At 43.0% G+C, this 21,891-nt stretch overlaps 2 protein-coding genes across 35 annotated transcripts in view; both read left to right on the top strand.

Annotated features, from left to right (window-relative positions):
- The window catches only part of BRD8 (bromodomain containing 8), a 38,870-nt gene extending 26,542 nt beyond the window's left edge, over window positions 1-12,328 (top strand). For all 20 annotated transcript variants that reach the window (XM_063810726.1, XM_063810725.1, XM_016953891.4 and 17 more), the window contains 6 exons: window positions 1,083-1,346; window positions 2,297-2,454; window positions 6,205-6,294; window positions 6,838-6,906; window positions 11,211-11,388; window positions 11,927-12,328. In XM_063810726.1, the coding sequence (XP_063666796.1) occupies window positions 1,083-1,346; window positions 2,297-2,454; window positions 6,205-6,294; window positions 6,838-6,906; window positions 11,211-11,388; window positions 11,927-12,019 (852 nt within the window). In that variant the 3' untranslated portion in view covers window positions 12,020-12,328. The remainder of the gene's footprint in view (window positions 1-1,082; window positions 1,347-2,296; window positions 2,455-6,204; window positions 6,295-6,837; window positions 6,907-11,210; window positions 11,389-11,926) is intronic.
- A 307-nt stretch (window positions 12,329-12,635) lies between these two features.
- NME5 (NME/NM23 family member 5) overlaps window positions 12,636-21,891 on the top strand; it is a 58,943-nt gene continuing 49,687 nt past the window's right edge. For 9 of the 15 annotated variants that reach the window (XR_010157012.1, XM_016953885.3, XM_016953883.3 and 6 more), the window contains exons 1-2: window positions 12,636-12,723; window positions 13,309-13,442. Coding sequence is in view for 14 of the 15 variants with exons in the window: in XM_016953885.3 (XP_016809374.1) it covers window positions 13,314-13,442 (129 nt within the window). In the remaining variant the exon portion in view is untranslated. Of the gene's footprint in view, window positions 12,724-12,966; window positions 13,191-13,267; window positions 13,443-21,891 lie in introns of those variants that run through there. The other 6 variants (XM_063810722.1, XM_016953880.4, XM_016953881.4 and 3 more) reach the window with 5 other exon arrangements.

The following is a 21,891-nucleotide window of genomic DNA, read 5'->3' as shown; positions in this document are numbered from 1 at the left end:
GATCACTTGAGGTCAGGAGTTCAAGACCAGCCTGGCCAACATGGTGAAACCCCATCTCTACTAAAAATACAAAAAATTAGCCGGGCGTGGTGGCGGGCGCCTGTAATCCCAGCTGCTCAGGAGACTGAGGCAGGAGAATCACTTGAACCTGAGAGGCGGAGGTTGCAGTGAGCTGAGATCACACCATTGCACTCCAGCCTGGGTGACAGAGCGAAACTCTGTCTCTAAATAAATAAATTAATTAAAATTAAAATTAAAAAATTAGCCGGGCTTGGTGGCATGTGCCTGTAATCCCAGCTACCTGGGAGGCTGAGGCAGGAGAATCGCTTGAACCCGGGAGGTGGAAGTTGCAGTGAGCTGAGATCGTGCCATTGGACTCCAGCCTAGGTAACAGAGCGAGACTCCGTCTCAAAAGTAAAAAAATTAAAAATAAAAAAAACATGCTTTTTGACTGAATTTCTAATACTTCAGTCATTAGGGGCCTGGGTCATAAGGACTGCTTTATGAGTATCCTTGTAATTCATGCTTTTGGAGTTGTGGGAAGTTATACTTGCCCAAATTTTCCTTGAAGCTTAAAATGCTGTGACTTTAAGGTAGTATTTTTAAGTGTCATTACCTTGGTTAAGGGCTGAGGACCAGAAATAAACAGAATTGGACGGAGAGTTATATGTATGCTGTTATTGAACACATTTAGGAGACCCTAGATCAAGATCAGCAAGCATCCATTTCAAATGTTGCCACTTCTCTCTACAAGTGTCTGTGGTAGACAAAATTTTCAACACTTTATTCTAGACAGCCACTCCCAATTGATCAGAGTTGACAGCTGAGATGAAAAAGTAGAACATAAACTCCTGGAAGAGGCAAGAACCATATCTTTCTTGTTCACTGTAGTGTCCCCACCAACCAGCCTAGTGCCTGTGTATATAAGATATTTTGGCAGATTTTAGATGATTGTATTAATTAAACCATTTTGTCCTCTCAGACTTAGTCACTGTGACAGTGTTAGCATGTGGCATTGTTGATATGTGGATGATGATTTTCAGTGGTGTTCCTGTGCATCTAATAATAAACTTTGATTGCAGGTAGCTTATTTAATGGAGCCCTTGTGCATCAGCAGCAACGAATCAAGTGAAGGCTGCTGCCCTCCATCTGGTACCAGACAAGAAGGAAGGGAAATTAAAGCTAGCGAAGGAGAAAGGGAGCTCTGCAGAGAGACTGAAGAGCTTTCAGCTAAAGGAGACCCCTTAGTAGCTGAAAAGCCACTGGGAGAAAATGGAAAGCCAGAGGTGGCTTCAGCTCCCTCAGTTATTTGTACAGTTCAGGGACTACTCACAGAGAGTGAAGAGGTAAGAAAGTAACTTAAATCAGCTGTCTTGTTGGTCTTCTGCCTAGGGAAGCAGAACAGAGTAGTTAGAGCACATAGGCTAACTCCAGAAAGTTAAACTACCTGGATCCAAATCCTGGATTTAGCACCAGTTTTAGCTGTGTTACCTTTAGCATGTTAGTGAACATTTTAGAACTTCAGTTTTCTCTGCAGAAATGCAATAATAGCACCCTATTTTGTGGGTTTGCTGTGAGGTTTAAATGAGATAATTCATGTAAAGCACTTAGCACAGTGCCTGGCTTATAGTAAGCAATCAGTAAAATTTAGAATACCGTCATCATTATTAATATTATCTGGCAGGCGGGGTGCAATGGCTCATGCCTGTAATCCCAGTGCTTTGGGAGGCAGAGGCAGTAGGATCTCTTGAGCTCAGGAGTTCAAGACCAGTCTGGGCAATACAGGGAGACACCATCTCTACAAAAAACAAAAAACAAATTAGCCAGGTATGGTGGCATGTTCCTGTAGTTCCAGCTACTTAGGAGTCTCGGGGGAGCCCAGGAGTGCAAGGCTGCAGTGAGCCATGATGATGCTACTGCACTCCAGCCTGGGCAACAGAGTGAGACCCTGTCTCAAAAAAAAAAAAAAAAAAATTATCTGGCCAGCTAGAGTAGTTAACTCCAGGGCCACAGGTGATCATGATGGTTTTTAAAGAATCCAATGAAAATTAGGCAAATAATGCTTTTCCATTTTGCTGGAGGTGAGTGGCACAGAGTCAAAGTCCTCCAGCAAGATTGTTACCAAGAACTCATTAACTTAAATCTAGTTAAGTCAGCTTTCTTTAATTTCTTTTGTAGCTTTATGTAATTGACCTCTTCTCACCTTAAGGGCAGCCTTCATTTACTCTATGCAAGTAAAATTACTATGCAGAAAGTAAATCTCCTTCTAAAGTTTCCTGTTTCCTGGCATTCTTAGGGGGAGGCTCAGCAAGAATCCAAAGGGGAGGACCAGGGTGAAGTATATGTGTCAGAGATGGAAGACCAGCCCCCTTCAGGCGAGTGTGATGATGCCTTTAACATTAAGGAGACTCCCTTGGTGGATACACTTTTCAGCCATGCTACCTCCTCAAAGCTGTAAGCATAGACTTTCATCCAAGTTTGTTAAGATTCATACTTCTGTTTATGCCTATTTGAATCATGAAATGGATTACTTTTATAAGTTAAATAAAATTAGAGTTGGAAAACACAAAAAATATAATTAATTAAGTATAATTTTAACATCATATAAATAGAAGTCTATATGCTCTCCTGTTATAAAACAAATATGTTTAATCAATATTAGGACTGTCTTTCAAGGCTAGGTGTGGTGGCTCACACCTGTAATTCCAGCACTTTGGGAGGCCAAGGCAGGAGGATCCCTTGATCCCAGGACTTTGAGACCAGCCTGGGCAACATAGGGAGACCGTGCCTCTACAAAATAAAAATTTTAAAAAAATTAGCCAGGTATGGTGTCACTTGTCTATAGTCTCAGGTACTCCGGAAGCTGAGGTGGGAGGATCGCCTGAGCCCAGGAGGTCAAGCTGCAGTGAGCCATGATTGTGCCACTGTACTCTAGCCAAGTCTGTATCACTCCAGCCTGGGTGATGGAGCTAATATTATACAAACTATGCCTAATATACAAACTATGGTGCTTTTTTTTTCTTTAATAGAGACAGGGTCTAGCTCCATCACCCAGGCTGGAGTGCAATGGGCACGATCATGACTCACTGCAGCTTGACTTCCTGAACTCAAGGGATCCTCCCACCTCAGGCTTCCAAGTAGCTGGGAATACAGCCATGGGCCACCACACCCAGCTGATTTTTTATTTTTTGTAGACAGGGCTGGCCTTGCTATATTGCCCAGGCTTGTCTTGAACTCCTGGTTTCAAGTGATCCTCCTACCTCAGCCTCCTAAAGTGTTGGGATTACAGGCTTAAGCCACTGTGCCTGGCCCAAACTATACCTCTTTTAAAAATATTAAAATAGATTTTATGAACTTGAAATGGAAAATTATTTTGATGGAGACAAGGGAGAGGATAAAAAAAATTTTTTTTAAAGAAAAAATTAGGCCAGGCGCAGTGGCTCACACCTGTAATCTCAGCACTTTGGGAGGCAGAGGCAGGAGGATTGCTTGAGCTCAGGATTTTGAGACTAGCCTGGGCAATATAGTGAAACCTCATCTTTACAAAAAATAAACAAAATTTATTGGGTGTGGGGGCATGCACCTGTAGTCCTAGCTACACAGGAGGCCAAGGCAGGAGGACTGCTTGAACTTGGGAGATGAAGGTTACAGTGAGCTGTGATCATGTCACTACACAGCCTGGGTGACAGAGCAAGACCCTGTCTCAGAAAACAAAACAAGAAATAAACGAAAAGAAAAAAATTATTTTGAAGTTTGTGATCTTTGTTTCTTTTTCACATCTCTTAGGGGATTGTTTATGTCAAGCTTGTCTAATCCCTAGCCTGCAGCCCAGGACAGCTTTGAATGTGGCCAAACACAAATTCTTAAAACATTATGAGATTTATGCACTGACCCTTTTTTTTCCCCCTTTTTTTTTCTTTTTTTTTTTTTCCAGCTCATCAGCTATTGTTAATGTATTTTATGTGTGGTCCAAGACAATTCTTCTTCTTCCTCCAGTGTGGCCCAGGGAAGCCAAAAGATTGGACACCCCTGGTTTATGCAATTGTCACATTTTTGTATAGATAATTATAGGACTAAATAACACATTTTCAAATCTTAATGGGGGCTGTTTTTTTTTAACAGGAAACCAAAAAATATTAATTTTTTTTTTGAGATAGGATCTCACTCTGTTGCCCAAGTTAGAGTGCAATGGCATGATCTTGGCTCACTTCAGCCTCTGCCTCCTGGGCTCAGGTGATCCTCCCACCTCAGCCTCATGAATAGCTGGGAACACAGATGTGCACCACCACAACCAGCTGATTTTTTTGTATTTTTGTTAGAGACAGGGTTTCATCACATTGACCAGACTGGTCTCAAACTCCTGGACTCAAGCGATCCCCTGCCTTGGCCTCCCAAAGTCCTGGGATTATAGGCATGAACTACCGCATCTGGCATGAAGTGAATTACTTTTTAAAGCAGAAAAACAAAGTTATTTTTATCTGTGACTCCTGGCCTCAAGTGATTCTCCTGCCTCAGCCTTTCAAAGTGCTGAGATTATAGGCATGAGCCACTACGTCCAGCAAAGTTATTTTTGTTATGGTAATAAATAAATTGTTCTTTTTCCAGCCTGTGTCAGATCCATCTGTTGAGATAATATAGTATGAACTGTTTTTTTTTTCTTCAGTATATCCCAGATCCACCCAGTTGTCTGTGGAAAGGTAAAACTAATAATTATTCTAGTGTTTTTTTGTTTAAGATATACAGCTGAACCATGCATATATTTATATATGAATATATATATATATTTTTTTGAAGAGCAGATTTCTTTTTTTTCTCATAGAGACGGGGTCTTGCTTTGTTGCCCAAGCTGGGTCTTGAACTCCTGGCTTCAAGCAATCCCACCTCAGCCTCCCAAAGTACTGGGATTATAAGCCTGAGCCACTGTGCCCAGCCTAGATTTCAATTTTTGGTACACAAATAGGATACAGTTTAAAATGTAGATTGGTGAGGAATGCCTTCATTTGCTTTTCTTTAACTCCTTAAGTATGAGCAATAGAGTGCAGAGATGACATATTGTGACTGTACAAACAGCAGGAAATCTGCAATCTGAGACTTTTTTTTTTTTTTTTTTTTTGAGACGGAGTTTCGCTCGGTCGCCCAGGCTGGAGTGCAGTGGCGTGATCTCGGCTCACTGCAAGCTCTGCCTCCTAGGTTCACGCCATTCTCCTGCCTCAGCCTCCCAAGTAGCTGGGACTACAGGCACCCGCCACCACGCCCGGCTAATTTTTTATGTATTTTTAGTAGAAACGGGGTTTCACCATGCTAGCCAGGATGGTCTCAATCTCCTGACCTTGTGATCCGCCTGCCTCGGCCTCCCAAAGTGCTGGGATTACAGGCGTGAGCCACCACGCCGGGCCCAATCTGAGACATCTTATCTCATGACAGTTCATGGTCTTGGATGGTAAATTCCACATTCTTACCTTACAATTTAGATTAAATATGAAATCTTTATTAGAAAGCAGTAGATATCCAGCCTGGGCAACGTAGTGGGACCTTGTCTCTACAACAAATACAGAAATTAGCTGCAGGGCGTGGTGGCATGTGCCTGGAGTCCCAGCTAATTGGGAGGCTGAGGCAGGAGGATCACTTGAGCCCAGCAGGTTGAGGCTGCAGTAAGCCATGATCACACTACTGCACTCCAGCCTGGGCAACAGAGCAAGACCTTGTCTCAAAAAAAAAAAAAATTGGCTGGGCATGGTGGTTCATGCCTGTAATCCCAGCACTTTGGGAGGCTGAGGCGGGTGGATCACTTAAGGCCAGGAGTTTGAGACCAGCCTGGCCAACATGGCAAAACCCCGTCTCTATGGAAAATACAAAAATTAGTTGGGTGTGGTGGTACGCAACTTTAGTCCCAGCTACTTGGGAGGCTGAGGCAGGAGAATCGCTGGAACCCGGGAGGCAGAGGTTGCAGTGAGCTGAGATCATGCCACTGCACTCCAGCCTGGGCAACAGAGCAAGACTCTGTCTCAGAAAAATAAAATTAAAAAATTAAAAGAGAAAACAATAGATATTAATAACTAAGTCTGCTTGGCCAGATAAGGGGAGATAAAAAGCTTCAGATATTAATTAGGAGCATGTCTTAAGAAAACCTCATTACCCACCTGGGGGAGATAGAATATTATTTGTGAAGTTACTGTCTCTTTTCTTCATGTTTTATCCTCATAGGACTGATCTAAGCCAGGATGACCCTGTTCAGGATCATTTGCTATTTAAGAAGACTCTCCTGCCAGTCTGGAAGATGATTGCCAGTCACAGGTAGGTCTCCAAAGTGGTAATAGGATTATGTTCAGAGCTGAAGCAGTAATACATATTGGGGTTTAAGCATAAAAGGAGATATGTTCATCCCTCAAATGAGCCATACTTGAAAGGTAGATTCTGTATCTAAGCCCGATTTATCCCAAAGTACCCACAGCTGCTTTCACAAGTCTGTACAAGAAATAGTTGCTGTGCCATTTGAGTTGCCTCTAGAAATTGGTTCCTATTACATGATAAAATTTATATTTAAAATGTATATTCTTCTTTTCAATCTGGTGGATTCTCTTTTTTCACAGAGACAGGGCCTTGGGAACTTTGAACAAATTTCTGAGCCCTAAATCAGTATATTGTAATAATAGTTAAATATTTTATAGTTTTGTGTTTTTTTTAACTCTCTGGCAAGGGGGAACAAATAGATTTTTTCCTAATGGTGCTGACAGTCTGCATTCCCCTAAAGGAAGTCTACTAAGAACTGAGCTACTCTTCTCCTTCAGAGTGCCTTGCCAGGGTTTCTTTATCCTCTCTGGGTTTGTCCCTTAACAGGTTCAGCAGTCCATTTCTGAAGCCTGTGTCAGAAAGGCAGGCCCCAGGGTACAAGGATGTGGTGAAAAGGTCAGTGAAAAAGGGGTCAAGAAAGGTTGGTTGCTTTTATATCTGCCTTTTCATTTTTTATTTCCTATCTGTTAGATTATTTTTATAACTTACAAACTCAAGATATGTTTCATAGCCAAACAAGTTTATAAAGTTATGATGAGCTCAGTATCATATCTTCATTTAAGAAGGAATGCAGGGAACAAAAGGATGATATAGGCTTTTTATTTTGTACTATTGACTTTTAAGTAATATGATCCATTCTATATATATATATATATATATTTTTTTTTTTTTTGACAGGGTCTCACTCTGTTGCCCAGGCTGGAGTGCAGTGGTACAGTCTTGGCTCACTGCAACATCCTCTTCCCAGGCTCAGCTATTCTCCAGCCTCAGCCTCCCAAGTAGCTAAGACTACAAGCATGAGCCATCACGTCCGGCTAATATTTGTATTTTTTGTAGAAACGGAGCTTTGCCATGTTGCCCAGGCTGGTCTTGAACTCCTGAGCTCAAGCAATCCACCTGCCTAGGCCTTCCAAAGGCTGGGATTATAGGTGTGAGCCTTGGTGTCCAGCCTGATCATTAATTATAATCTTAAATTAGCCTTTGGTTGTTTTTGACACTATTCTTTTGGAGCAAAACTTTAAAAGGAACCCTGTATTTATTCAGTTAGTTATAGGTATAGTAAGGCACAGATGTGGATCCAAATGGAAGTTATGAACATTGGTTGATTGTAGTATTGTGTCCGGAATTGGTTCCTTCCGGTGGGTTCTTGGTCTCGCTGACTTCAAGAATGAAGCTGCAGACTCTCGTGGTGTTACAGTTCTTAAAGATGGTGTGTCCAGAGTTTGTTCCTTCAGATGTTCAGATGTGTCCGGAGTTTCTTCCTCCCGGTGGGTTTGTGGTCTCGCTGAGTTCAGGAGTGAAGCTGCAGACCTTCACAGCGAGTGTTACAGCTCTTAAAGGTGGCGCCTCTGGAGTTGTTCGTTCCTCCCAGTGGGTTGGTGGTCTCGCTGGCTTCAGGAGTGAAGCTGCAGACCTTGGCGGTGAGTGTTACAGCTCTTAAAGGTGGTACATCCGGAGTTGTTTGTTCCTCCCGTTGGGTTCGTGGTCTCGTTGGGTTCGTGGTCTTGCTGGCTTCAGGAGCGAAGCGGCTGACCTTCATGGTGAGTGTTACAGTTCATAAAGGTAGTGCGGACCCAAAGAGTGAGCAGCAGCAAGATTTATTGCGAAGAGTGAAAGAACAAAGCCTCCACAGTGTGGAAGGGGACTCCAGCGGGTTGCCACTGCTGCCTTGAGGGGCCAGCTTTTATTCCCTTACTTGGCCTCCTCCACATCCTGCTGATTTGTCCATTTTACATAGTACTGATTGGTCCATTTTACAGAGTGCTGATTGGTCCATTTTTATAGAGTGCTGATTGGTGCGTTTACAAACCTTTTTTGGTGCGTTTTTACAGAGTGCTGATTGGTGAATTTACAAAGCTTTAGCTAGACACAGAGCGCTGATTGGTGCATTTACAAATGTTTAGCTAGACACAGAGCGCTGATTGGTGCGTTTTTACAGAGTGCTGATTGGTGTGTTTACAAACCTTTAGCTAGATACAGAGCACTGATTGGTGTGTTTACAATCCTTTAGCTAGACAGAAAAGTTCTCCAAGTCCCACCCAGCCCGGAAGCCCAGCCAGCTTCACCTCTCAGTATTTTGGGATTTTATTTTTATTTTTTATTAAAAAAATTTTTTTTGAGACAGGGTCTCACTCTGTTGCTGGAGTGCAGTGGTGCAATCATGGCTCACTGCAGCCTTGACCTCCTGGGCTCAAGCAATCTTCCCACTTCAGCCTCCGGAGTAGCTGGGACTACAGGCATGTGCCACTGCACTTAGCTAATTTTTAAATTTATTATTTTTTAAATTTTTACTTACTATTATTTTTTGAGACAGGTCTCTGTTGCTCAGGCTGGAGTGCAGTGGCACATTTCTTGGATAACTGAGCCTCAACTGCCCAGGTTCAAGCAATCCTTCCACCTCAGCCTCCCTAATAACTGGGTCTAGAGGTGTGTGCCACCATGCCCGGCTAATTTTTGTATTTTTTGTAGAGATAGAGTTTCACCATGGTGCCCAGGCTTGTCTCAGACTCCTGGGCTCATGCAGTTCACCCACCTCCGCCTCCCAAAGTGCTGGGATTACAGGTGTGAGCCACTGTGCCTGGCCTGAAATTTTTATTATAATAAAATATTTTCTTTGTTTGAAATGTTATTAATAACTTTATTTTTCTTCAGAATATCACTGAGGAGGAATTTTTAATTTTTTTGTAGATATGGGGTCTCACTAGATTGCCCAGGTTGGTCTTAAGCTCGTAGTCTCAAGCAATCCTCCCACCTCAGCCTTCCAAAATGCTGGGATTACAGGCAGGTAATCCTAGCCTATTTTGGATTTTTTTTTTTTTTTTTTTGAGACAGTCTTGCTCTGTCACCAGGCTGGAGTGCAGTGATGAGATCTCGGCTCACTGCAACCTCCGCCTCCCGGGTTCAAGTGATTCTCCTGCCTCAGCCTCCTGAGTAGCTGGAACCACAGGCACACGTCACCACGCCCAGCTAATTTTTGTATTTTTAGTAGAGACAGGGTTTCACTATGTTGGCCAGGATGGTCTCAATCTCTTGACCTCGTGATCCACCTGCCTCGGCCTCCCAAAGTGCTGGGATTACAGGCTTGAACCACTGTGCTCGGCCTATTTTGGGTTTTTATAGCATAGGTCATCTAAAATGCTGTCATAAACCTGTATGGTAATAGAATGTAAAAGATCATGATAGGACCTTTGGAGAGTCACTAGTCTGTGCTGCTATAGCACAATACCACAGGCTGGATAATTTATAAATAATAGAAATCTATGTTTCTTTGTTTTGGTTCTGGAGGCTGGGAAGTGCAAGATCAAGGCATTGGTAGTTTTGGTGTGTGAGGTGGGTTACTCTCTGCTTCTGCTTCTAAGATGATGCCTTGTTGTTGTATTCTGCAGAGGGGACGAATGCTGTATCCTCACATGGCAGAAGGGACAGAAGGATAAGAGGGCACTCTCTTCGATATGGAGCCCTTTTATAAGGATGCTAATCCCATTCATGAAGGCAGAGCACTCATGACTTAATTACCTCCCAAAGGCTCCACTTCTTAATACTGTTGCACTTGGGATTAAGTTTCAACATGAATTTTGGAGGGGATACCATCATTCAAACAGCAGAGACAATGATACCATCATTCAAACAGCAGAGACAAACTTCTTTAGGAATGAGGAAACTAAAGCTCAGAGGTGCTTGGTCATGACTTGCTCGTGATCAACCAACAGTTAATAGCAGAGCTAGAACTAAGCCCCAGATTCTTACCTGCAGTTCAGTCTTCTTTCTACACTGCTGTGCCTTCTCTTATATATCTACTTTCTGTGTCTCATTAATATTGTCTTAATATTCACTTGATCCTTTTTTCATCTCCATGAAAGGAGAAAAAAATTATTCTTAGCTTTTTATTTGTGCAGTAAGAGAAGTAGATGAAATAATATATGACTATACATTGTAAACAGCAAATAACTACTGTGTGATAAACTGATGATTGGTGCTCTTTACAACTTTGATACCTGGGGCCAGCACTCCTCCTCTGATAGTAGAATATAGTGGCTTGACCTGTGGGCTCTGGAGTCAGGCTGCCTCTGAATTGGAATTCAGGCTGTGTGCCTTTCAGTGAGTACTTAACCTCTTTAGATTTCAATTTCTTCATCTGTGAAATGGAGATAATAAGGCCAGGGGCGGTGGCTCACACTTGTAATCCCAGTACTTTGGGAGGCCAAGGAAGGTGGATCCCCTGAGGTCAGGAGTTCGAGACTAGCCTGACCAACATGGTGAAACCCTATCTCTACTAAAAATACAAAAATTAGCTGGGCATGGTGGCGCACGCCTGTAATCCCAGCTATTCTGGAGGCTGAGACAGGGGAATTGCTTGAACCTGGGAGGTGGAAGTTGCAGTGAGCTGAGATTGCTCCATTGCACTCCGGCCTGGGCAACAAGAGTGAAACTCCGACTCAAAAAAAAAAAAAGAGATATTAATGATACCTACCTTACAGGTTTATTGAGAGGATTAAGTGAGTTAGTATAGAAATACAGTGTTTGGCCTATTGTAAACAGGCAAATATTAACTGCTGTTGCTATTTTATTATCTGATGAGGGTTGTTATCTTTGCTACTGTTTTCATTAAGAACTGGTTAGTTCTTCAAGAGAACGTGTTAGGTTATCATATGTTCCACATGAAGGTTTGATTTTCTTTGTTTTTTCTTGGCCACCTGCAGACCCATGGACTTAACTAGCCTGAAGAGAAATCTCTCTAAGGGTCGGATTCGCACCATGGCCCAATTCCTGCGAGACCTGATGCTGATGTTCCAAAATGCTGTAATGTACAATGACTCTGATCATCATGTATACCATATGGCTGTGGAGATGCGGCGAGAAGTCCTGGAGCAGATTCAGGTACTGTATGCAGATACCTGTAGCCTCTGGAATCTTGATTTCAGAACGCCTATGAGAATAAAGGTGATTTCGAGGTGACTGTGTTCTCAGAGTTTATTTTTAAAGGTGAGTAAGGCCCTGAAGGATTGATAATGTGCCTGCTGGTTTGGAAAACCCTGAGCCTCAGTAAGTCCAGCTCTGATAGTGAAGTAGTCTAGGAATGCAGGCAGCAGTGAAGAGCTCTCAAGAGAGCTGAGGATAGACAAGTAATGGGAATTCCCGCTTCCAGAGCCTCAAGTCAAGGGCTAAACTCCAAAGAGGCTGGAGTCACTGTGTATTTTTTGGTTGCTTCATCTGTTGTTATTAATGTACGTTCACACTTTCCCATCTTTAGGGGATAAGATATAGTAGCTAGAAGACATTTGTGGGTTTCTTTTCTGGGTAGCATCATACTTTAAAGAAAAAAGTATAGTTGAGTCTATTTGCCAAAAAAATAAACTTGCAATACTTTAGTGTTTAAGGTTCATAATAGCTTGCTATGTGTTCCTTAACCCTTTAGGTACTGAATATCTGGTTAGACAAAAGAAAAGGCTCAAGTAGCCTGGAAGGAGAACCAGCTAACCCAGTGGATGATGGAAAACCTGTTTTCTAACCTGGAGCTGCTATCCTGACTTTTTCTAGAGTTTGAATCTCTCGCGGAACTCTGACCTAGAGAGGATCCTGGTACTTCTTTGCCATGTCCCTCATTTTCTTTTCCAACAAGAATAATACCTTAACTCACAACCAACGAGTCAAAGATGCATGTGGACATAATATAAAGAAAAAAAGGGGAAGCTGAGGTTTGGATTTATGCCATAAATGTTGCCCACATCTTTGTTCCATCGGCTTGATTTAAAGACAATTCCATTAGATCTTTTCTAAGCCTTTTACTCTATAAATAAATGTATTTACACAATAGGAATATTGCTTTTTAATGACCAGATAAGCTGGGCATAGAGGGCACAGCATCATCTGGTGAAATGAAGGTATCTGACACGGGTCATTTACATATACCGCCTGGAAAGGAATGGTTGGGGGAGGGGTTCTTATCATTTATAGAGTAGGGATAATTGAAGCATCCTTCAAACGGGAAGAAGGATGAAATAAGATAAATTATGAGTAAAATGTCAGAAAACATCTAGTGCTCTAAGATTCACAAGGAGAATAAAAGTGACTGGCTGGCTCCCTTTGGTTAAAACAAACTGGCCAGAAGCTGCAAGGTTCCTTGCTGGGATTGGCTCTCTGCAGCCACCGTCCCCACGCTGGGGCTTCAGGTCTCCTAGCAACAAGTTGTAGCATATGAGGACGGCCGCTGAGGTGAGTACTTAGAGAGGGTCAAATTCAGAATTTGCAGGTGCAACCCGGAAAGTCCCCGCGGACCTAGAGGCCCTGCTTTCCAATTAGCCTGACCCTATGCACAGAGAGGTCCCTGCGGGACAGGGTCGCTTCACAGAGGCAGCTGGCCGAGGCCGCTCACCCGCCGCTGTAATGGTGTGTGGTTGCCCACCAGCCACCGCCCCCTCGAGCCCCCACCACCCGCTCTACCGCCCCCTCGAGCCCCCACCACCCGCCCCACCGCCCTCTGCTGCCTGGGGCTGTTGCTGGTTCCAGGCCTTCGGGTCGCCCCTTGGCCTCTGGTTATGTGAGCCCATAGTCCTTCCTGTCTTGGTGACATCGTATACGAAAAGCCGGGGCTCGATTTGGACATAGTAGGAATCCTATTATTGAGACCCTGTATATAGAAAAACATGGCAGTTTCTACCTTCATCAGTTAATAAAATCAAGTACCTACTATTGCTATTCTTAATCATAATTACATTGAATTTGCGATGGGGGTGGGGGGAAATGCATGTCATTGCAGTTGATACCTGTTAAGAAACTCTCAATTTGTGCCCTGAAAAGCCATAATGGAGATATCAATGCCTCCACCTCAGATATATGTAGAAAAAACTCTGGCCATTATCAAACCAGATATTGTTGACAAAGAGGAGGAGATACAAGATATTATTCTTAGATCCGGATTCACCATTGTTCAGGTAACTTCTGGGTATGATGATTCATGCTTTTTTCCTCTCTGCCCTTAAAAAAAAAATGCTTATGTAAATGTGCCTACCCATTTAAACCCTTAGTGTTCAGCATTAAATTTAAGTTTATTCTTCTAAGTATAAAAGTTATATGTGATAGTTTTTAAAAGGATGTAAAATGAGAAATAAAATGGACTTTTCCTTCACCTGTCCTCTTTTACCCCAAGTCCCAGGCTCCAGAGAGAGGCAACCACTTAACACTTTCTGTTCTTCCAGGAGTTTTCTATGCATTTATAAACATTTTCCCCCCATAAAACAGAACAGTCCCTTTCCCTTGACCCCTTTACAGAGTCCCTCAGATAGGATTCCAGATCATTGCATCTGAATTGATCTCACTCTTCCTAATTTCTGTGTAATATTTCCCTGTGTATTAGAACTACAATTTATTTACTTGATCTTCTATTGATGGAATTTTAGGCTATTGGTACTTTTTTCAGTTATGGCATAACATTTAATGTTTTAAGCCTTATGTTCTGCAATTAGTAAACATTGTCATTCTAGGGGTTTGAAAGTGAATATAAATAGCATTGTTAAGGATAATCAAATAGAATTGAATATTTTTAATCTTCCTCTTTTATAGTTTTTTTTTTTTTTTTTTTTTTTTTTTTTTGAGACATTGTCTCCCTCTGTAGCCCAGACTGGAGTGCAGTGGTACGATCTCGGCTCACTGCAACCTCTGCCTTCCAGGTCCCGGTTCAAGCAATTCTCCTGCCTCAGCCTCCTGAGTAGCTGGGATTACAGGCATGCACCACCATGTCCAGCTAATGTTTGTATTTTTAGTAGAGACGGGGTTTTACCATGTTGGCCAGGGTGGTCTTGAACTCCTGACCTCGTGATCCACCCGCCTCGGCCTCCCAAAGTGCTGGGATTACAGGTGTGAGCCACTGCACCTGGCCTCTTTTATAGTATTCTTATTCGAACTTCCAATTTTTTATTTTCTCCCATTTATACAGTGTCATATTGCTTATTCAGTCAGTATTTTTAAAAATAAAGAGAAAATGGCGGATACGGTGGCTCACGCCTGTAATCCCAGCACTTTGGGAGGCCGAGATGGGTGGATCATAAGGTCAGGAGTTTGAGACCAGCCTGGCCAATGTGGTGAAACCCCATCTCTATGAAAAATACAAAAATTAGCTGGGCGTGGTGGCGTGCACCTGTAGTCCCAGCTACTTGGGAAGCTGAGGCAGGAGAATCGCTTGAACTCAGGAGGCAGAGGTTGCAGTAAGCCAAGACTATGCCATTGTACTCCAGCCTGGGCAATAGAGGGAGATCTGTCTCAAAAAAAAAAATAAATAAATAAATAAAGAGAAAATATCAATCTTCAGAAAAGATACGGAATTTCAGTTGAGCTTCGAAGGACAGGTGGAGTCCGACAGTAGGGATGGCACAAGAAAGTGTTAGGAAGTATTTAATATGATTAAAGACTCAGGTAAATAACTTTTTAGTAAATGTTAGGAAAACTGGTAGCCACTGAAAAATTTGGATCAAGTATTATATACCAGGATAAACTCCAAATAAACCCGAGATCTACATATTAAAAAAATTAAACCATGTAAGTTCAGGAAGAAAAGATAATGGATTTATTTTGTTGTTGGAGTAGGACAGCCTTTTTTTTTTTTGTTATGACTTAAGGTCTAGGAGCCATGGAAGAAAAGATTGATAAGATTATATAAACAAGGCCAGGCACGGTGGCTCATGCCTGTAATCCCAGCACTTTGGGAGGCCAAGGTGAGTTGATCACCTGAGGTCAGGAGTTTGAGACCAGCCTGACCAACATGGAGAAACCCCATCTCTACTAAAAAATACAAAATTAGCCAGGCGTGGGGGCGCATGCCTGTAATCCCAGCTACTCAGGAGGCTGAGGCAGGAGAATCGCTTGAACATGGGAGGCGGAGTTTGCCGTGAGCCGAGATCGTGCCATTGTACTCCAGCCTGGGCAACAAGAGCGAAACTCTCAAAAAAAAAATTTTTTTTTTAATTTAAAAAAAGATTATATAAACAAAAAATTTCTGCACAATGAAATAAACACCATAAGCAAAGTCAAAACACAACAAACTTGGGAAAAAGATTTGCAACTCATAGACAAAGGGCTTGTCTTCCTGATACATAAAGAGCTCCTAGAAAAAGATAAAAATAAATTAGTAGAAAAATGGGCAGAACAGATGGATGGTCACAGAAAAGGAAAAACATTTTTTAAATATATGAAAAGATGCTCAATCTTTAGGTGGGAAAAAAAGCAAGTTAAAACTACACTGAGATTCCATTTGGCAAAAATATAAAAGTAAATGGCACAACCCCTATCAAAGGGAATCTGGCAGTTATCTATCAATACAACAGATGGACTTACCATTTGATCCAGCAGTTTTGCTCTTGGAAATCTGTCCTATAGAATTCCTTGTGCTCTTACTACCTGTCATGCGCAGAGCCCTGTTTAGTCCCATCAGTAGGTGCCTGTATTAATATGAAGTGATATATATGCAGGTTATTTTTTGCAGCATTGTTTACTTATCAACAAAAGATTGAAAATAACCCAGGTTGGGAGATTGGGAGACAGGACTAAATAAACTCTGGAAAACCCATCAAAGTGCATAATATGCAACTAATTGTAAATAGAAGAATGAGGAACCTGTCTGTACTGTTAATGGAAGAAAGCAAAGTGTGTAGCAAAAAGAACAAAATAGCAAAAAAACACAAAATCATGTGTACCAACCTTTTGTGATAGAGACAAAGTAATATATTCATGTTTGCCAATATTTGAAATATGGAATTCTGGGGAAATAAATAAACATTTAAAAAGGGTTGCCTATTGAGGGCAAGGAAGAACTGAGTAGATTAGGAAATGGATAGGAATAAGATTTTTCAGTATATACCTTTTTGTATTGCTTTGAATTTTTGAATCCTGTAATTATATTACCCATTAACTTTAGAAAAAATAAATGAAGTATACAGATAAAGGCGTCCCATTTAAGTTTTTTAAAAGTCTGTATTTTGCCCGGGTGCAGTGGCTCATGCCTGTAAATCCAGCACTTTGGGAGGCCAAGGCGGGTGGATCACCTGAGGTCAGGAGTTGGAGACCAGCCTGACCAACATGGTGAAACCCCGTCTCTACTAAAAATATGAAAATTACCTGGGTGTGGTGGCACGTGCCTGTAATCTCAGCTACTGGGGAGGCTGGGGCAGGAGAATTGCTTGAACCCGGGAGGCGGAGGTTGCAGTGAGTCAAGATCGTGCCATTGCACTCCAGCCTGGGCGACAGAGGGAGACTCTGTCTTGAAAAAGAAAAAAAAGTCCTTTTTTTTTTTTTTTTTTTTTGAAACGGAGTCTTGCTCTGTGTCGCCCAGGCTGGAGTGCAGTGGCGCAATCTCGGCTCACGGCAAGCTCCGCCATCCAGGTTCACGCCATTCTCCTGCCTCAGCCTCCCGAGTAGCTGGGACTACAGGCACCCTCCACCACGCCCAGCTAACTTTTTGTATTTTTAGTAGAGACGGGGTTTCACTGTGTTAGCCCGGATTGTCTCGATCTCCTGACCTTGTGATCCACCTGCCTCGGCCTCCCAAAATGCTGGGATTACAGGCGTGAGCCACTATGCCCGGCCAAAAAAGTCCATATTTTAAAAAATATTTAGTGACGGCCGGGCGCGGTGGCTCACGCCTGTAATCCCAGCTCTTTGGGAGGTCGAGGCGGGCAGATCACAAGGTCAGGAGATCGAGACCACAGCGAAACCCCGTCTCTACTAAAACTACAAAAAATTAGCCGGGCGCAGTGGCGGGCACCTGTAGTCCCAGCTACTCGGGAGGCTGAGGCAGGAGAATGGCGTGAACCCGGGAGGTGGAGCTTCCAGTGAGCTGAGATCGCGCCACTGCACTCCAGCCTGGGTGACAGAGCGAGACTCCGTCACAAAAAAAAAAAAAAGTGACAAACTTAATAATTAAGTGGCTAGTGTTAAGTATAAATTAAAAATTAGCCGGCCGTGGTGGCTCACGCCTGTAATCTCAGCACTTTGGGAGGATGAGGCGGGTGGATCACCTGAGGTCAAAAGTTCAAGACCACCCTGGCCAATGTGGTGAAACCTTATCTCTACTAAAAATCCAAAATTAGGGCTGGGTGCGGTGGCTCATGCCTGTAATCCCAGCACTTTCAGAGGCCGAGGTGGGTGGATTACCTGAGGTCAGGAGTTCGAGACCAGCCTGGCCAACATGGTGAAGCCCCATTTCTACTAAAAACACAAAAATTAGCCGGGCGTGGTGGTGGGAGCCTGTAATCCCAGCTACTCAGGAGGCTGAGGCAGGAGAATCGCTTGAATCTGGGAGGCGGAGGTTGCAGTGAGCTGAGATTTCACCACTGCACTCCAGCCTGGGCAACAAAGCAAGACTCCATCTCAAAAAACAAACAAACAAAAATCAGCTGGGCGTGGTGGCGCATGCCTGTAATCCCAGCTACTCAGGAGGCAAGGCTGCAGAATCACTTGAACCCGGGAGGCGGAGGTTGCAGTGAACTGAGATTGTCTGGGCAATGTACTGAGACCAGAAAAAACAAACAAACAAAAAAATTTAATGTAAATATATATGACACTTTCCCTAGTTAGTAACTTTCAGAGCAAAGGCAGCCATGGTACATCCTTCATTTTTTGCTTTAATTGCGGTAAAATATACACAACATAAAATTTACCATTTTAACCGTTTTTAAGTGTACATTTCAGTTGCATTAAGTACATTCACATTGTTGTACAACCATCACTACTGTCCATTTCTAGAACCTTTTCATCTTAAACTGAAACACTCTACCTAATGCTAACTCGTTGCTTCCCTCTTCCCCATCCCCGATAACCACTATTCTACTTGCTGTCTGTAGGAATTTGACTATTCAAGCTATCTAATTTAAGTGAAATTATGCAAGTTTTGTCCTTTGCACTGTATGCTTTTAAAATAGGCTTGGGAGTCCAATGAACTTGAGGCTTTCCTGTCCCACTTAAGGGAAAAGCTGAAAAATGATATGTCATTTCAGTAGATGGCAGTGTTGCCTTTGTTACAAACTAAGAGTTCTGTTCCGATAGTACTTGGTATCACTGCTTCTCTGTGAAAATATTCAACCTAATTTCAGATGAGATCGGGTGTGTTCAGGGTGGTATGGCTGTAGACTATTCAACCTAATTTCAAAAAATTTCACCTGATCCAGTTTTAAAGCAACCAATGGAATAATTGATTTAGTATCAATTTTATTTAAAGATGAACCCTTAAGGCCGGGCGCAGTGGCTCACGCCTGTAATCCCAGCACTTTGAGAGGCCGAGGCGGCGGATCATGAGGTCAGGAGATCAAGACCATCCTGGCTAACACGGTGAAACCCCGTCTCTACTAAAAATACAAAAAAAAAATATTAGCCGGGCGTGGTAGCGGGCACCTGTAGTCTCAGCTACTCCGGAGGCTGAAGCAGGAGAATGGCGTGAACCCAGTAGGCGGAGCTCGCAGTGAGCTGAGATTGTGCCACTGCACTCAAGCCTGGAGGACAGAGTGAGATGAGACTCCGTCTCAAAAAAAAAAAAAAAGATGAACCCTTAATTTTAAAAATTGTGCTACATTGGCTGGCATACCTGCAGAAGGTAGGTTCCCCTGCTTTTTAAGGGGCAAGTGGCAGATAAGGGCTTACATTACAACAGATGAGATTTTATTTTTAAACTCAGCAAGAAAAAACAAACAAAAAAAACGCTAATACGCATAATCATAGTTTCATGTCTTAATTTTAGATAATAGAATGGAGGATTATGCTAAATCAGGTGCTCTTGTAATTTCTCACATCTTTTATTTAATCGCTGTATGAATTTCAATTTGAGAACAAATGTCAGCACCTTTTTCATAGTAACTGGCCCTTCACTGGTGAGAATCCAGTGGGTCCTATTCATAGCAGAGCTATGCCACCTAGGTAAGCGTGTTCCTAAACTTCTTGCTCTGGGCGGTTTGGTCCCTTGCTACAAACCAAGCAATTTTACCAAGTTTCTGAAGCCTGCAGAAACACGGAATTTTGGAAAGGGCTTTAAGAGGTGAGTTACTTGGTAAAATTCACACTTACTCTCAGGAAAATCTAAGACATTTTAGAAAGATTTCTGCCATAATCATGGAGATTTTTAGCCTTCATTTAGTGACATATTTCCATTTTCTCATCATCCTTACTGCAGGCAGAGGTTCTTTGATTTCTACTTTGAATCCCTCTGTTATATTTTGAGCATTTTCTCTCCTCACCCACCTTTAGTGGAATTGAAAAAACAGCAGTAATAAATAATTTTTTTTTTCTTTTGAGACCAAGTCTCACTCTGTTGCCCAGGCTGGAGTGCAATGGCATGATTTCGGCTCACTGCAACCTCTGCCTCCTGGGTTCAAGCAATTCTCGTGCCTCAGCCTCCCGATTAACTGAGACTACAGGTGTGCACCACCAATTTTTGTATTTTTTGTAGAGACGGGGTTTCTGCGTGTGGCCCAGGCTGGTGTTGAACTCCTGGACTCAAGCAGTCCGCCTGCCTCGGTCTCCCAGAGTGCTGGGATTAGAGGCATGAGCCACCGAGCCTGGCCAGCAGTAATAAATAATTTTTTAAAAGCTCTCAAGGCCAGGTGCGGTGGCTCACACCTGTAATCCCTTGGCACTTTGGGAGGCCAAGGTGGGCAGATCACCTGAGGTCAGGAGTTCAAGAGCAGCCTGGCCAACAAAGCGAAAACCTGTCTCTACTAAAAATACAAAAATTAGCCAGGCATGGTGGCAGGCACCTATAATCCCAGCTACTCAGGAGGCTGAGGCAGGAGAATCACTTGAATCCAGGAAGTGGAGGTTGCAGTGAGCCAAGATCACACCACTGCACCACTCTATCTAGCCTGGGTGACAGAGCAAAACTCCGTTTCAAAAAAAAAAAAAAAAAAAAGCACTCAAAATAGCTGCTTCTAGAGAAAGCATGAGTTTCAAATTAGACTGAGCTACCATGATTTTTTAAACCTGATTAATTTTTATAGTCTCATTTGTGAAGGAAATAACATCTATTTGTCCAGAGTGTTTCATACTCTTTCAGATTGAGAAACATACTAGCATCTAATTTTTTTTTTTTTTTTTAGACAGAGTCTCATCCTGTTACCCAGGCTGGAGTGCAATGGTGCTATCTCAATCTTGGCTCACCACAACTTCTGCCTCCTGGGTTCAAGCAATTCTCATGCTTCAGCCTCCTGAGTAGCTGGGATTATAGACATGCACCACCACGCCTTACTAATTTTTGTATTTTTTTTTTTTTTTGACGGAGTTTCACTCTTGTTGCCCAGGCTGGAGTGCAGTGACACGATCTCGGCTCACTGCAACCTCTGCCTCCCGGGTTCAAGTGATTCTCCTGCCTCAGCCTCCCGAGCACCTGGGATTATAGGTGCCCGCCACCACGGCTGGCTAATTTTTTGTTTTTTTTGTTTTTTGTTTTTTTAGCAGAGACGGGGTTTCATCATGTTGGCCAGGCTGGTCTTGAACTCCCGACCTCAGGTGATCCACCCACCTCGGCCTCCCAAAGTGCTGGGATTACAGGCGTGAGTCACTGCGCCTGGCCTAATTTTTGTATTTTTAGTAAAGATGGGGTTTCACCATGTTGGCTAGGCTGGTCTCAAACTCCTGACCTCAGGTGATCCACCTGCCTTGTCCTCTCAAAGTGCTGGGATTACAGGAATGAGCCACCACACCCGGCCTAATTTTTCTTTTTTCTTTTTTTTAGACGGAGTCTCGCTCTGTCACCCAGGCTGGAGTGGAGAGGTGCAATCTTGGCTCCCTGCAACCTCTGCCTCCCGGGTTCAAGCTGTTGGCCTGCCTCAGCCTTCCGAGTAGCTGGGACTACAGGCGCGTGCCACCACACCTGGCTAATTTTTTGTATTTTCAGTAGAGACGGGATTTCACCGTGTTTGCCAGGCTAGTCTCGAACTCCTGACCTCAGGTGATCCACCCACCTCGGCCTCCCAAAGTGCTGGGATTACAGGCGTGAGCTACCGCGCCTGGCCTGATTTTTGTATTTTTAGTAGAGATGGGGTTTCACTATGTTGGCCAGACTGTTCTCGAACCCCTGACCTCAAGTGATCTGCCTGTCTTGGCCTCCCAGAGTGTTGGGATTACAAGCCTCAGCCACCATGCCTGGCCTAATTTTTCTTAATGTTACAGTGAATCAAGATATTTATGACAGAACCAAAATAAAGAACACACATTCAAATGAAAAACTTTTTACTGCATCATTATACTACATGTTACTTTTTTTGTTAGTTTGTTTGATACAGGGTCTGCTTTATCGCCCAGGCTGGAGTGCAGTCGTGTTATCATGGCTCACCACCTCTAATGTAGTGGGGACTACAGGCGCACACCACCACACCCGACTGATTTTAAAATTTTTCATAGAAACAA

Source organism: Pan troglodytes, chromosome 4 (genome assembly GCF_028858775.2).
Source record: "Pan troglodytes isolate AG18354 chromosome 4, NHGRI_mPanTro3-v2.0_pri, whole genome shotgun sequence".
Classification (NCBI taxonomy): domain Eukaryota; kingdom Metazoa; phylum Chordata; class Mammalia; order Primates; family Hominidae; genus Pan; species Pan troglodytes.
Note: the sequence above shows the minus strand (reverse complement) of the source record. Positions and strands in the feature narration are given on the sequence as shown.